This window comes from Vulpes lagopus, chromosome 13, assembly GCF_018345385.1.
Source record: "Vulpes lagopus strain Blue_001 chromosome 13, ASM1834538v1, whole genome shotgun sequence".
Classification (NCBI taxonomy): domain Eukaryota; kingdom Metazoa; phylum Chordata; class Mammalia; order Carnivora; family Canidae; genus Vulpes; species Vulpes lagopus.
In genome coordinates, this window is record NC_054836.1 from 55,664,806 (window position 1) to 55,681,125 (window position 16,320).

At 34.1% G+C, this 16,320-nt stretch overlaps 1 protein-coding gene across 1 annotated transcript in view; it reads left to right on the forward strand.

The window, feature by feature from the left end:
• The window catches only part of CAPZA2 (capping actin protein of muscle Z-line subunit alpha 2), a 60,879-nt gene extending 45,135 nt beyond the window's left edge, over nucleotides 1-15,744 (forward strand). Inside the window, exons 5-10 of the mRNA XM_041727716.1 lie at nucleotides 1,270-1,476; nucleotides 3,061-3,140; nucleotides 6,873-6,951; nucleotides 9,609-9,680; nucleotides 13,661-13,723; nucleotides 14,817-15,744. Coding sequence (XP_041583650.1) covers nucleotides 1,270-1,476; nucleotides 3,061-3,140; nucleotides 6,873-6,951; nucleotides 9,609-9,680; nucleotides 13,661-13,723; nucleotides 14,817-14,957 — 642 coding nt within the window. The 3' untranslated portion in view covers nucleotides 14,958-15,744. The remainder of the gene's footprint in view (nucleotides 1-1,269; nucleotides 1,477-3,060; nucleotides 3,141-6,872; nucleotides 6,952-9,608; nucleotides 9,681-13,660; nucleotides 13,724-14,816) is intronic.
• The last annotated feature ends 576 nt before the right edge of the window (nucleotides 15,745-16,320 follow it).

Genomic DNA, 16,320 nt, shown 5'->3' on the forward strand with positions numbered 1-16,320 from the left:
TATGCCTATTGATTGTAATATGAAGGGAAGCATATCTTATACACTGTTCATAAAAATGTGGATTGTCATAGCCATTTTTTGGAAATGTATTAAAAATTAAAAACATATAGACCCTTTATCTACTGTCCCCACTACTAGGAATATATTTAAGAAAAATGGAAGCATCTAATGGAAATAAAAACATTAGCATGTTAAAATATATGTACAAAAGTACTTATCTTTTACATTTTTAAGGTACCTGTTCATCCCCCCAAAAAAGAAAACAGCCTGGAAATAAAAGAGAGGTCCATCAGTAGCAGAATGGCAGAATAAATTAAGTTATATCCACATTATGGGACATTATACAGCCATTAGAAAGAATGATGAGAGGTTTACCAGCTGACTTTGAAGGATTTCTATAAGGTGTTGATATTGAAAAAAAAAAACAGATGCAGAAAAATATGTATGCATGTACATGTTCATTCCATTCTTGTACAAGTGACCCCCAAAACCCTGAATGTGTGTGTATGAATACATAGATAAGTTTTTATTTATCTGTGTGGGATTATATGGCTGAAAAAAATTTAGAAGGATATATGCTGTGTGTACATGATTTTATCAGAGGGATGAGGAAGTCCTAACATAGGTAAGGAGTGAAAGATTGGGAGAGTTGCAAGGGAAGAACAAGAGGGAAATTTTAAAATAAAGTGCAAAGTATCAAGTTTATGCATGTACAACTTAAATGTACATAAAGAAGTAAGTTACATGTTTAAAAATTTGGAAGTCAGTTGAAGACAACTGTCAGTGAATAGATTATAGAAACAAGCAGACACTTCACAGTAGATGGAAAGTATGGGCCTAGGAACAATATAGGACACACTGAAGAGTATTGTCTTTGGATTAAAGCTATTCTTGTAGCCATTCTCATTGAAAGTTATTACCAGTTCCTTAGTTTTGAGAACTGGAAACTGATAACAGAAATAGTAAACTGTTTATAGTTTTAAAACAAAACAACAAAAAAACTCCAGCAACATATTAGAAGATGCATTCTTTTCATCAGGTAGCCAGAAGTTATGGTGGGAGAAAATTAGATCCACTGATCTAAGCTAAGTAACAATAGCCTCATTTGAATTATTATAGTTGTGCCATATAGTTAAGACAATTTCTTAGAGTAGAATTATTTTATAATGTTAAGGGCAAAATTTAAATGAATGTATATTAATATATGTCAGTACTTAAATGCTATTTTAAATACTTTTTTTTTTCCCGAAATTCATCACATCATTGAAGGTATTGATAACAGAACATGGCGACTTGGGAAATGGAAAGTTTTTGGATCCCAAAAACAGAATCTGTTTCAAATTTGATCACTTAAGAAAGGAAGCAACTGATCCAAGACCATATGAAGCAGAAAATGCAGTTGAATCATGGAGAACTTCAGTAGAAACTGCTCTGCGAGCCTATGTAAAAGAACATTATCCAAATGGGGTCTGCACTGTAAGTCATCAATATACATATTTTTCTTTTGTCTTATGTAAATATGACTGTTTTTATGATTTCTTGAAAGCTGTAATTTACAGAAATGACATTTTATAACTCACCATTTTTTTCTTTTTTCTTGTTTTATTTCTAAGAATGTTTTTTTCTTCAAAAAACTCTAAATAGTAAATATATTATGATTGCACAAAATGGGAAAATGGTTGTACCTTGAATTAAATCCAAGTAGGAATTGTCATATATTGATTACAGCATATTACTATAAGATTCTTTAATCTCATGTCCATAACTCATCTCAGTAAGCTTAGATCAAGGGACGCCTGGGTGGCTCAGCGGTTGAGTACCTGCCTTCAGCCCATGGCATGATCCTGGAGTCCCGGGATCAAGTCCCACATGAGGCTCCCTGCATGAAGCCTGCTTCTCCCTCTGCCTGTGTGTCTGTCTCTGTGTCTCGAATGAATGAATGAATGAATAAATCTTAAAAAAAAAAAAAGCTTCCTTTCATTAAGTTACAAGATCTTAGAGCAAATTAAATTATTTGGGAGTGGAATCCTGTCCTTGCCAGTTTTATAATAACCAAGTCTCTTTTTTAATGTGGTTCTTTCATAGGTTTAATCTATTTTTATATTTTCAGGATGAAATATGGTAGAAATTAGGAGTGCTTTTCTTTTCCTTTTTTTCATAAGATTGTACCCACGCAGGCTTTTCAGCCCTACCTCCACCCTCCAGTTTGTTTGTGTTTCTGTGATCTTCTCCATAGCCACAGTGATCTTTTGAAATAACCAATCACATCATGAAAGTCCCATGCTGGAAATCATTCAGAGATTTTTCCATTACGTTTAGGATAGAGCCCAGGCTTCTGAACATGGCTTTCACAGCCTTCTGGATCTGACCTCTGTCTGCCTACCTCTAGAACCGCGGTTACTGTATATGCTAGTTTAATAGTTGCTGTCCCAACATAATATTACTGTTAGCATCCCATTTCACTCTCAGTTTTCTGGTTAGGACAAAATTTCATATAATCTCCTTAAGTATCTAGCTCTCAGTAATTATTTGAGGAAAAATTGCAGCATAAACTCAAGTACTTTACAAATTCCTTGAATTATAACCTTGTTGATTAGGATTATTTTGGAAGAATAACTCAAGAATAAATAGGTTGTATTAGAGAGTCCTTATTTGTTGGATTTGGAGGATTGAATGATACAAATGATCTATCACTTATAAAGCAGTAAACAAGAGGTGAAATAACATCATCATACCAACACAGGCATTCGCTTAATGACCTTTCTCAGTTATAAGTAAATTAATTTTCTCACCTCTGTCCCAGCACTTTGTAAAATGACTAAAGAAATGACAGCCCCTAAAATTGTGAAGGAAACAAAGATGATAATCACAATGTGGGTCCAGTTTTTGTTTGTGTGGAAAGAACCAGATTAGTATCTATGTGTTTAAAATAAACTGTCTCATTTTTCTTTTATATGTTCCTACCAAAGTGCCATACAATTTTTTTTTTTTTTACAGATGTTTAAAGTTGAATATTCTATGGTCCTGAATTCACCCTTTTTATTTTCTTTGCCATTAAAGGTATATGGTAAAAAAATAGATGGACAGCAAACCATTATTGCATGCATAGAGAGCCATCAGTTCCAAGCAAAAAACTTTTGGTAAGTTAAAATTTTGTGCTTCTGGAGAATTTTGACATTCATATCCTTTGTAGTCCTTGCTTCATTGGTTGGACCTATATACCTTTGTGTATAATTGACTAAATGCAACCTAAACATAAAACTTCAGCCTTTTTGACATGAGAAAGATATTTGCTCCACAATCAGCATAATTATTTAAAGGTAGCAGTAAGGAGCTCCTGGGTGGCTCAGTTGATCATCTGACTCTTGATTTTGGCTCAGATCGTGATCTCAGGGTTGTGGGATTGAGCACCACATTGGGCTCTGTGTTCAGCGCAGAGTCTACTTGTCCCTCTCCCTCTGCTCCTCCTGTCTCTCAAATACATACATACCTACATACATAAAATCTTTCGAAAAATAAACAAAGGCAGTGGTAAATCCATTGACACTCAGCGAATAAGAGCGTGTGATTGCATCGAGTGTTTTTAGAGACTTGCAAGCAGCATCCTAAGGGAACATTTGTGCCTGCGAGCAGACCAGTTGGCAGGCCCATATGCTGATTCTGAGAAGAGATTGTTCCTGAATGAGACTTATATGGGAGAGGAGGACAGAGGTATTATGAAGGAAAGAATGATAATTTTTCTGGTAAGCTTTGGGGCTTCTGACGTAGATGTTTTCATGTTGATTGCTTTGTGCTTGGTTGCCAATGAGGCAGATGACAATCATAATTTCATTTTAATTAAATTATAATTTTTTAATCAAATTTGTTGATTATTCCTTATAAAAGTCCAGTCAGTGGGTGGTAGCCCGGGTGGCTCAGTGGTTTAGCACCGCCTTCAGCGCAGGGCGTGATCCTGGAGACCTGGGATTGAGTCCCACATCAGGCTCCCTGTGTGGAGCGTGCTTCTCCCTCTGCCTATGTCTCTGCCCCTCTCTCTCTCTCTCTCTCTCTCTCTCTCTCTCTCTGTGTGTCTCTTGGGAATAAATAAAATCTTTAAAAAAAAAAAAAAAAAGTCCAGTCACCCAAAGCACTGACTTTCCCTATTTTTTTTGGACCTTTGGCAAGTTGTTGAGCCTTTCTATTTTTAGACATGATTTCTGAGACATCTTTATAAAATTCTGAGGCTCTACAAGACTTTATAAATTCAGAATTGAATGAAATCTTTACCTTTATCTTCCTTTTTTGTTAATACATGCTAAGATCATCAGAATAAGTATAGCCATAATATTTGACTTGTTAGCCAGGTTGGTTGGTTGTGCTCTTGAGGGTAAAGTAGGAGGTATCAGTAACCCCGGTGGACTAATTTGGTTCATGGCCCAAGATTGCTTCACTATTTAACCATCCTAGAAATAAATGCAAGGTTACAAGGTTAACCAAGAACATTTGGAGGAATGCAGATCCATTATCACTGAAGGAAAATCAATTCCGTATGTAAACATACGCCTTAATAACAGGCTTCAGTTCCCTAAAAATTCTGGTGTACAGAGTTACTTTTATGGACTTATAAGTATAGTTTCTCCATTTTAGGCATAAAAACATATAGCAGTAACCTACCAATATTGTAAAGAAATAAATCTTAACCAAATCACTATTACCTTATGCAATTTGTGCCAAGATATGCATCATAAAAATCAATCTTGTTGAGATTGAACTTCTAAAGGAAAACTCTTGTTACTAAATTTTACTTTAATATATATTGGAGATGCTATAGTGAATTTACTAATCAGTTTTCAAAACTAGAACTTATTTGAGCTTTAGCATATGTAAAATGAAGATGTTTGTTCTTGAGTTCTCAATAATTTGCTTCATATATCTGAATTTTTCTCCTGTATTACCACAATGAACATTATATCATGGAAGTTAAAAAAGTGACTTCCATTTTTTAGAAAAGATAAATTCTAAATGACAAAGTGCTAGACATCACATATCACAATAATCTCAGTAAAATCTAAATATTTTGCTACTAAGAAATATACTTTAGTTAACCTAAAATATAGATAGAATAAAAATCAAAAGATATTAGTCATAGACATTTAATAGATTTCACTAGGAGATCCCTGGGTGGCTCAGCGGTTTAGCTCCTGCCTCTGGCCCAGGGTGTGATCCTGGAGTCCCGGGATCGAGTCCCATTTCGGGCTCCCTGCATGGAGCCTCCTTCTCCCTCTGCCTGTGTCTCTGCCTCTCTCTCTCTCTCTCTGTCTCGAATGAATGAATGAATGAATGAATGAATGAATGAATGAATAAATAAATAAATAAATAAATAAATAAATAAAATCTTTTCTTAAAAGATTTCACTAGGACATTCTCTTCCTGGTCTCTACTGTTTCTTGATGTTCAGCAGTATTGGAGGTTTAATAAATGTTTGTTGAATAAATACACATTTGTGATTACAGCATTAAAGGATAAAATTCATTATCTGGGAGACAAAAATGAGTAACAGCATACTGGTTGCTTGTTTTTAATGTCACAATTTCCTACCATGCATATATGTTAATTTGTATTCCAAAAGTCATTTTGAGGGCAGCCCCGCAGCTGTTTAGCGCCGCCTTTGGCCCAGGGCGTGATCCTGGAGACCAGGGATCGATTCCGTCAGGCTCCCTGCATGGAGCCTGCTTCTCCCTCTGCCTGGGTCTCTGCCTCTCTCTCTCTCTCTCTCTCTCTCTCTCTCTCTCTTTTTTTCTCTCTCTCTCTCTCTCTGTCTCATGAATAAATAAATAAAATCTTAAAAAAAAAAAGTCATTTTGAGAAGTGAGAGGAGGAAGTGCCTTTTATGTGGAAATTTAATCCTAAAACTGTTAGAGAAAAAAAAAATCTGACACTTAAAACTCCTTGTAGAAAGCCTTTCACTTTCCAGATATCAAAACCTTTAAAATGTATTACTAACCACTCTTTTTAAAATTATTTGGTACTTTATATCATTCAGTAGATGTCAGACTGCATTCACTGTATTTATCAAAGCCCCTGATAATCTAAATATTTGTTCAGTTTATTCTTTTTTCAAATCAAAGTATACTTGACCCACAATGTTACATTAGTTTCATGTGTACAATATAATGATTCCCTAAATTTGTAGTTATGCTGTGCTCTCCCACAAGTATAGCTGTTTTTGTTACCACATGACATTTTACAGTACTTTTAACTGTATTCCTTTTATCCTATTATCCCCTTATTGATTCCATAACTGGAAGCCTGTATCTCCCACTCTTTCTTCACGTATTCAGTTTATTCTTCTCAAAAATTTTTATTTATTTATTTGATAGAGAGCGAGCACACACACGCAGTGGGGGTGGCGGGGAGAGGGAGAAGCAGGCTCCCCGAGGAACAGGGAGCCTGATACAGGACTCAATCCCAGAACTCTAGGATCATGACCTGAGCTGAAGACAAATGCTTAACCTATTGAGCCACCCAGGCACCTCCAGTTTATTCTTAATTAAAGCATAAGTATGTCAGTTGTGAAGAAGTAGCTTAAAACTTTTCTCCAAAAGTAGCTTATACAATTTAGTTTTGAACTGTGTTTTAAGCCTTATAGCTTTAGAATTCTTTAGTTGCATCCATTCTATATGTCTTTTCCATATATGGATGAAGATTAAATGTAGCTCATAACTGAACTTAACGCTTTTGATTCTTTTAAATATTTCAGTGATTAAAAAATGAATATCCAGCATCCATTCTTCACAGTCTCATACTTGTAGCATTAAATTTAAATGTAGAACTTAAAATTTATTCAAATTATTTTCCCTACCTTATTTACAGCTGCTGTTTTTATTTTTAAGGAATGGTCGTTGGAGGTCAGAGTGGAAGTTTACAATCACTCCTTCAACCACTCAAGTGGTTGGCATCTTGAAAATTCAGGTATGAAATAAAGGAAATGTTGTTTACTGATCTCTAGATGATTCTAAACAGAGAAACAACTAATTCTAATTCGTAAGTTTATTTTTCCTTAGTACACAATAACCATTTCTTTTCTAGATCTTTGTTTTGAAGTAATGGGAAAAACAAGTAGTGCTGATTTAATCTTTCAGATAACCTTGCAGTTCATTCCCTAGTCGTCAAAACTATGCAAGGATAGCTTACAGATTCTAAAAATACAGCTAAAATTAGATGCTACCATTTGGTCTGCTCTTCAAACAATTTGTTCATCCAAGCATCCTCTGAGTTTGAGTTGTGCTATTCTGTCTCCTGATTTGGGTGGGTGGAATTGGGTGAGGTATAATACTAATATATGTATGTGTTTAATATGTATTTATCCTATGTATATATTTATGTATCTTTTGTGTTTGGTTTCCCTAACCAGTGTCTGTAAGTAATTAATTTCAAGATAAAATTTCAAGAAACCCACCATAATTTAATTCTCTGACTCATTTAATATAAACTCAAATGTTTATATAGAAGAACATTTGATAACTAAGACCAAGTATTTGAATATAAATATTACTAAACAAGTTTAAGTGAACCAAGACAGAAAAAAATTGGTCAGCCTTTTCCTTTTTTATTCAATATAGTTGTTAACTTTCATGAAAGGAATTGTGCTAAAAGCCATAAAGGAATAAAGATGAATCAGATACTGCTACTCTATCATCTGACTCCACTGTATATTTCTAGTCTTTATCCTGTTGCTTTTGTCTTGGTATGACTATTGGCTTGGTATGACTAGTCCTGGGGCTAGAAAATAGAGGCTAAAAGCATGGATTTTGAAAGCAGACTGCCTGAATTTGAATCCCAGCTCTGTTATTAGTTGTATGACAACAGGAAGTCATTTAATTTAAGCTGCTTTAGCTTGTTTGCTCATCAGTCTAAAAAAGAAAACAGCAATAGAAAGCTCAGATGATTGTTTGAAGATTAGTTGATATGGGCAAAATGGTTAAAACAGAGCCAGACATGAAGTGCTTGATCAGTGATGACCGTTAACTGTTGACATTATTTTTTCCTTCAGTTAGGCCTCAGTAGCTTTCACCTGGATAATTTCTAAAATGGTGCCACTTTTTTTTTTTTTAATGGTGCCACTTTTAAGCCAAAGCTTGTTGAGAACTGGGATTATCTGTTTCACAGTTCTGTCTTCATCACTTAGCATGATGCCTAGCATGTAATTGTTCCTGAATTTGAGGAATTTTGTTGAAGTGCTAGACTCTTTGCCATCCCCCAATCTACTTTTGACATTGCCATCATCACAGATGATTTTTAAAGAATTTAAATCTGGATATGTTACTTTCTTACTTAAGACCACTCTCTTGGGCAGCCCCAGTGGCCCATCGGTTTGGCGATGCCTTTGGCCTGGGGTGTGATCCTGGAGACCCAGGATCGAGTCCCACGTTGGGCTCCCTGCATGGAGCCTGCTTCTCCCTCTGCCTGTGTCTCTACCTCTCTCTTTCTCTCTGTGTCTGTCGTGAATAAATAAATAAAATCTTTAAAAAAAATAAAATAAAAAAGACCACTCTCACTGGGGCAGCCCAGGTGGCTCAGTGGTTTAGCACCACCTTCAGCCCAGGGCCTGATCCTGGAGACCCGGGATCGAGTCCCACGTCAGGCTACCTGCATGGAGCCTGCTTCTCCCTCTGCCTGTGTCTCTGCCTCTCTCTCTCTCTCTCTCTCTCTCTCTCTCTCTTTCTCTCTCTCTGTCTCATGAATAAATAAAATCTTTAAAAAAAAAAAAAGAAAGACCACTCTTGCTTATTGATAATCTAGACATATTTGCATGACACACAAGGCCCACTGTTGACTTGTCTTTATCTATTTCTCCAGCCACTCTTCTCCCTCCCTAGTCTCCCACACATTCCAGCCATAAGAACCTCCAAGCCTAAGAAAAAAACAAAAAAAAAAAAACAAAACAAAAAAACAAAAAAAGAACCTCCAAGCCTTTCTGTAGTACACTGTTCTCTAAGCTCATTTGCCTTACCTTCCCTGTTCTAATTGTTGTCATACTCATATTGCTAAACCCACGTATTATTGCCTCTTTTCCGAAATCCTTTTTTAAATTTCAGAGAGTTTCAAGACTCTCCGTGTTGAGATTCTCTCTGTACTTTGTACATACTGCTCACTGTATTGTATTGAAGAAAACTAAGGTCAGGGACTCTTTCTTAAAAGCTGTGCATTCTTAGGACTTTCTGTAATAGCAAGCATGTAATCATTCAGTTAATGTTTATTGAATAAATTCATGTCTGAATTTGAGGAATTAAATGGTTGGTGGAAACGCACAAAAGAGGAGCGATCTTTGGGAGGGAATATGGTGAGCTCAGCTTTGGAAATCTTGAGTTTATTTAGATTATCAGAATATCTGTTAGGTAAAAATGTCTGGCAGGTCAGTGGAGGGCTTGCCTGAATAATTACAGGAACTGCAAATTAGTCTCCTTACAATAGACTGAAGGCAGAGTTATGCTGGAGTTTGAAAAAGGTCAGGAGCTCATCAGAGAAGTCTAGGTTTCGAGCTAAACTTTGCACTGATGTGATTGTTGAAGCCATGAAGATCTTGATGATTCCTATAATGTGTTTTCTGTAATTTCTTTTTCTAATAGGTTCATTATTATGAAGATGGTAATGTTCAGTTAGTGAGTCATAAAGATATACAAGATTCCCTAACGGTGTCTGTAAGTAATTAATTTCAAAATAAAATTTCAACAGCCTAATGCTTCTATAAAACCAGAACAGTTTTGGAATTCACATTTTTAGTAATATTTCTGCTTCAGATTAAAGTCTTTTCAGGTAGATTAAAGATGGTAAGTTACCTAGAAATCTGTACATAACTTTTTTAAACAGCTTTATTGACATAATTCACATACCTTTCAATTCACCCATTTAAAATATAAAATTACATGTTTTTAGTATGCTAATAAGATTGTACAATCTAATTTTGAATGTTTTTGTCTTCCAGAAACCCTGTACCCATTAGCAGTCATTCCCTATCCCTCTCCCCCACCAGCTCTTTCCTAAAACCCTCCTCAGCCCTAGGCAACCATGAATTTACTTTTTAATTCTATAGATTTGCTTATTCTGGACATTTCATATTAATTGAATCCTATTTGGTGCAAAGAGGTATCTTACTGGGATTTTACTTTACATTTTCCTGATAATGATGTTGAGCATCTTTTTATGTATTATTGGTTATTTGTATATCTTCTTCAGGAAAATGTATTCAGATCCTTCATCTGTTTCTTAATTGGTTATTTGTGTTTTTATTGTTGAGTTATAATTGTTGCTTATATATTCTGGTTATAAGTCCTGTATCACATACAGGATTTGCAAGTATTTCCTCCCATTCAATGTGTCATTTCACTTTCTTGATTGTATCATTTGCAGAACAAGAGATTTTAGTTTGGACCTAGTCCAGTTTATTTTTTTGTTGTTGTTACTTGTGCTTTTGGTATATTAATAGAAACCATTGCCTAAGGTCACAAAGATTTACTCCATTGTTTTTTTCTAAGAATTTTATAGTTTTAGCTCCTAAATTTAGGTCTGTGGTTCTGTACTTAATTTTTAAACTCTGTTGTATTTTTTCCCTCTATTTGGATTACAATTTAATGAAGTTTTTCTGAAGTTCAGCTTTCAAATTCAAGAAACTTTGAACTTGGTTTTATTTTCCCACATAGTCCTCTCACACATTCTTTATACTACACATGCAGCTATTTCTCTGTGAGATATTTTTTGCCCCAGTGATATTATTAATAATGTAATATTAATAATGTCACATTTTACATTTTCCCATACACATTTGTGTTGTAAACCTAAAAGTGCCAAATATTATAAACATCAACTGCTAATATACAAATTAGCTAACCTACAAATATAAAGAACAGTTAATTTTTAGTTTAAGAAAGCATTTGATTTAATGTTAAGAAACATGTGTGAATGTATAAGAAACATTTATAAGAATGCTATCTGAGAAGAGAAGAGAGCTAATATTTTAAAAAATGTTTCATTGGCACTTAGATGATTTCTGCCTTTTTGCTAAATGGTACTCTACTTGCAAAATTTGCCAGTAAATGAAACTAATGTCTGGTTTTCCCTGAGACACTATGTTTAGTATTATTCTATATCATGTGCATACATGTAACATTTGCATTACAGAGTACTTGGTACTCTCTTCTTTAGTTTGACAGTGAGCAAAGGTTCTTCCTAAAAGACAGTTGTCTATAAAATTATAGACTGTGGAGTTGTGAGAGGTGGTCATAGTAATTAAACTTGACTGATAAACTTTTTGTGCTGCCTTTCTATTTTATTTTATTTTATTTTATTTTATTTTATTTAAATAATTTATTTATTAATGAGAGAGAAAGAGAGAGAGAGAGAGGCAGAGACACAGGCAGAGGGAGAAACAGGCTCCATGCCGGGAGCCTGATGCGGGACTCAATCCCGGGACTCCAGGATCACGCCCTGGGCCAAAGGCAGGCACTAAACCGCTGAGCCACCCAGGAATCCCTTTGTGCTGCTTTTTAGAAATGCATTTTTTACTTTATTTTACAGGGTTTTCTTTTCTCTCTCTTTTTTAATGTTTTGGACAGAAAAAAATGCATGTTATAGGCATGGAAATACATATGTGTAAATATATATTATATAAAGTAAGATATTAGAGAATTTTACATCAACACTTTTATTAAAAAGTCTAAATTTCTAACTTTTTTACTGTTAGGAAAAAAAGCAAAGAAACCCATATATTGGAATGTTAAAATTTTTCCAGAAAATATTTAAACACTATGGTAAATTCACCTTAAGCTTTAAAATAAGCTTTTTCTAATGTTTTTTTAAATGTATCATTATGGTGGTAAATACCATTCAGTACATATTTCATAATACTTAGATACAGTAGTAGTTAATTAGAAATTTATGACTAACTTCTTATAACTGTAAAGATTATCAAATTCCTATTAAGTGTTATAATGGATTTTCTCATCAATATGTATTATTAAGACTTTGCTGTCCTTACACAGTGAAACCAGGCTCATTCTGTAGACTTTTAAAAATACTTTTGCCTAGTTTCTCTTGGACTTAAAATAACTGATCTTATTGTGTTTTCTCTTTATCATACTTTCCATTTGTGTTATTTATTATAGTAAATCATTAACCATACGTATATTGACATGCCTATTTAAAATAATAGTGGTGTACACAAAAATAAACTCAAAATGTATTAAAGACCTAAATGTGAAACCTGAAACCATAAAAATCCTAGAAGAGAGAAGAACACAGGCAATAATTTTTTTGACCACGAGATTAGGAACATTTTTCAAAGTGTGTCTCCTAAGACAAGGGAAACAAAAAGCAAAAATAAACTGTTAGGATTACATCAAATAAAAAGTTTTTGTACAGTGAAGGAAAGCATCAACAGAACAAAAAGGTAACCTATTGAATGAAAGGACATATTTGCAAATGATATATTTGATAAGGGGTTAATATCCAAAATATATAAAGAACTTAGACAACTTGGCACCTAGGTGGCTCAGTGTTTGAGCATCTGCCTTTGGCTCAGGTCGTGATCTCAGGGTCCTGGGATTGAGTCTTGCATCAAACTCTCTGCAGGGGAGACTGCTTCTCTGCCTGTGTCTTTCCCTCTCTCTCTGGGTCTCTCATAAAAAAAAAAAAAGTAGACAGCACCCAAAAAACAAGTTTTTAAAAATGGGTGGAGGACCTGAATAGACATTTTTTTAAAGACACACAGATGGCCAACAGACACACGAAGAGATGCTCAACATCACTCAACATGAGGGAAATGTAAATCAATACTACAATGACATATCACCTTTCACCTGTCAGAATGGCTAAAATCAAAAAGACAAGAAATATTTAGTGTTGGCAAGGATGTGGAAGAAAAGGAACCCTCATGCATTGGTGGGAATGCAAGCTGGTGGCCACTGTGGAAAACAGTATGGAAGTTCCTCAAAAAATTAAAAATAGAAATACCATATGATTTAGTAATTCCACTGCTGGGTATTTACCCTAAGATGATGAAAACATGAATTGGAAAAGATCTAGGAATGTTTATTGCAACATTATTTCAGTAGACAAGATATGGAACCAATCTAAGTATCCATCAGTAGACGAATGGATAAGGAAGATGTGGGAGACATACACACAGTTGTATATCTATAATTCTATATACATACACACAATGGAATATTACACAGCCATAAAAAGGATGAGATTGTGCTATTTGTATTTCACTTATGCTAAGTGAAATAAGGGGGGAAACAAATAAAAAGCAGATATAAATACAGAGAAGAAACTGATGATTGACAGGAAGCAGGAGTGGGAGAAAGGCAAAATGGTGAGGAGTCATGGAAAAATAGGCTTCTAATTATGGAATGAATAAGTCACGGGAATAAAAGGCACAATAAGAAATATAGTCAATGATACTATAATAGCATTGTATGGTGACAGATGGTAGCTACACTTGTGAGCATAGCATAGTGTGCAAACTTGTTAAATCACTATGTTTGTTGTACAGCTGAAACTATAGTAACATTGTCATTTATACTCAAAAAAATGGAAGACTTAAATAGTGGTGTTGTTTTATTTTTTTTTTTTTTAGTGGTGTTGTTTTAAATAGTTACTTTTTGTTTTGTTTTTCATTCAGAATGAGGTGCAGACAGCAAAAGAATTTATAAAGATTGTAGAAGCTGCAGAAAATGAATACCAGGTATGTTTTTCAAAAGTACATGATTTATATTTGCTTATAAATAATGGCACTGAAGTTTTAATACTGAAGTTTATAACTGAAGTTATAATAATGGCACTGAATTTCAGTCATGAGCCTGAATTTTTTTCATTTATTTCACTATTATAAAACATAATCTTTTTGTTTTTTTTTTTATTTACTTGTTTTTAATTCAGTGGCAAACTTATGAAAATGTGGCCAAAATTCATTTTTACCCAACAGTAATATCTGAGTATTAGTCATAATATGCCAAGATTTTAAATGGTTATTTTGTTTTTGATTGGAAATTTTAATTTATGAAGTGTTTCCCAAAGTATTTAGATTATGTGTAATCTGGTCAGATCTTATTTCACGTTATACTCTTATTTTTTACATTTTTTTTTTATCAGCTTTTAAACCGTACTCTTGAACTTACACATTTAATTTGTGGATTCGCCACATTTCTGCTTCTTGGAAACAATAATGTATAAAATTGTTTTGAGTGAAATAGTAAAATAGGTCCAAAATGAGAACACATAAATATTAAATCCAATTTACAATTTCATTTCATTAAATTATCCAAAACAATTATAGGCTTTTTTTCTTTTAGGAGCTTCTGGCTGGCTAAGTCAGTACAGCACATGATTCTTGAACTCATGACCATGAAATCCAAACCTGAGCCAAGAACAGGAGTCAGACACTTAACTGACTGAGACACCCAGGCGCCCCTCTCTTAGCTGCTTGCTTTTTTTTTTTTTTTTTTTAAAGATTTTTTTAACTTATTCATGAGAGACACAGGCAGAGGGAGAAGGAGGCTCCCCGTGGGGAGCCCAATGTGGGACTTGATCCCGGGACTCCGGGATCAAGCCCTGAGTGGACGGCAGATACTCCACCTCTGAGCTACTCAGGCATCCCTTTTAGCTGCTTTTTAAACAGTTTTAAAAGCCACATTGGGGTTTTTGACTCTTTTTTTTTTTTACTTTTTAAAAACAGTGAAATAAGCTGGTTAAATAAAGGTTTTTCTAAAACATCTATGTGTTGTATAAATTGATCTGTTCCTTTTATTTCTTAAACTTCTAACTACTATTTTTCATAGACCGCCATCAGTGAGAATTATCAGACAATGTCGGACACTACTTTCAAAGCCTTACGTCGACAGTTGCCAGTTACACGCACGAAGATTGATTGGAACAAGATCCTTAGCTACAAGATTGGCAAAGAGATGCAGAATGCATAAGATGAACATTGCATGACCGGATCATTTTAATGTTTTTGCGTTTAAAAAAAAAAAATCATTGCAAAAAGTATTCAGAACTGTCAAGCTACCCAGTCAGATGGGCTGTTGCCATTTAAAATCACTGTAATTAATTAGTTTGGTTAGAGCACAAAGCTTAGCTAATCAACCGTTATTTTTCATTTCTTTTGTTCAAAGAGGACAATTAGTTTAAATGTCTTTTACTTTCTGTTATACCTTTCTTTCTTATAATTAAGAGATGATTCCTCTAGTTTAATGTTAAAAGTTTTTGAAGTGTTTCAAAAATATTTTACTTATCGTAACCCTAAAGTTGTTGTCTTTTGGTTTACGAAGTGGGCAACTTTTGATATTTGCCCAGTTCTTTTTAATGGGGTCAATAATGGACATTCTAGTTTAAGGTGGTTGATGGATTTAGCCATATATGCTGCTAAAGAAATTGTCTACCTTTTCCCCTCACCTCTTCCATTTATGTAAGATTGAGATTAGAGGGAAAGCATTTTCTATATCAATTGTGTTTGAACTTTGAAGAAGGTTATTTAGCTAGCTTAGTGTTTAACTAAACTTTTTTTAAATAAGGCCAAGGTCTAATGCTGTTTTGAGATTCTGAAATTAAATGGAAATACTTATTTCAGAAATGCATTTAATGCTTTTTTTCTTGTGACAGTTACGCAAATTAGCTTGAACTCCATATGTCCCTGAGTTATTTTTATCATAAAGCCACAAATGTATTATAACAAGGCAAATTGTAATATATATAATCCTGAACTCATGACCATGTCTCAGTTTATTTCTTTTCTTGGATTGAAAAGTACTGAAATTCAATGTGACATTAAAATGGAAATTTTCCTATTTATTTGAATCGAATATCACTTATCAGTGAGTCATATACTATTTTAAAATACTTTCTTTGGATATTGTGATTCTTAACTGGTTGTAAATTAGAGAAGCTGGGAGTACATATGGTGTGCATTACAGTCTAAATTTTTCCATCTTATGCATCATAAGCATGTTTGTAATATTTTAAAATATACATTTACTGATGCTACAGGAATTTCAAACCTGTGGTGAATGTTAGTATTTACTATAGAGAGTGGGGTGGATTTATGGTTTCATTCAATTGAGTATTGCTTACTATACTCCAGTGGAATCTCTTCCTCACATACTCTTGCAGATGTCTGGGCCTGGAAGTGTTTTTTTAAAAACACCACTTTTATTATGTACAATAAAATATTTCATTAGCTTGAATTGTATAGAATTTAAAACTTTTCTCAAAGCATGTCATTTAATTTCTTTTTAAAAATCAGGCTTGGGCTTTGAAAACACGGAGAACTTAATATGAAATTTG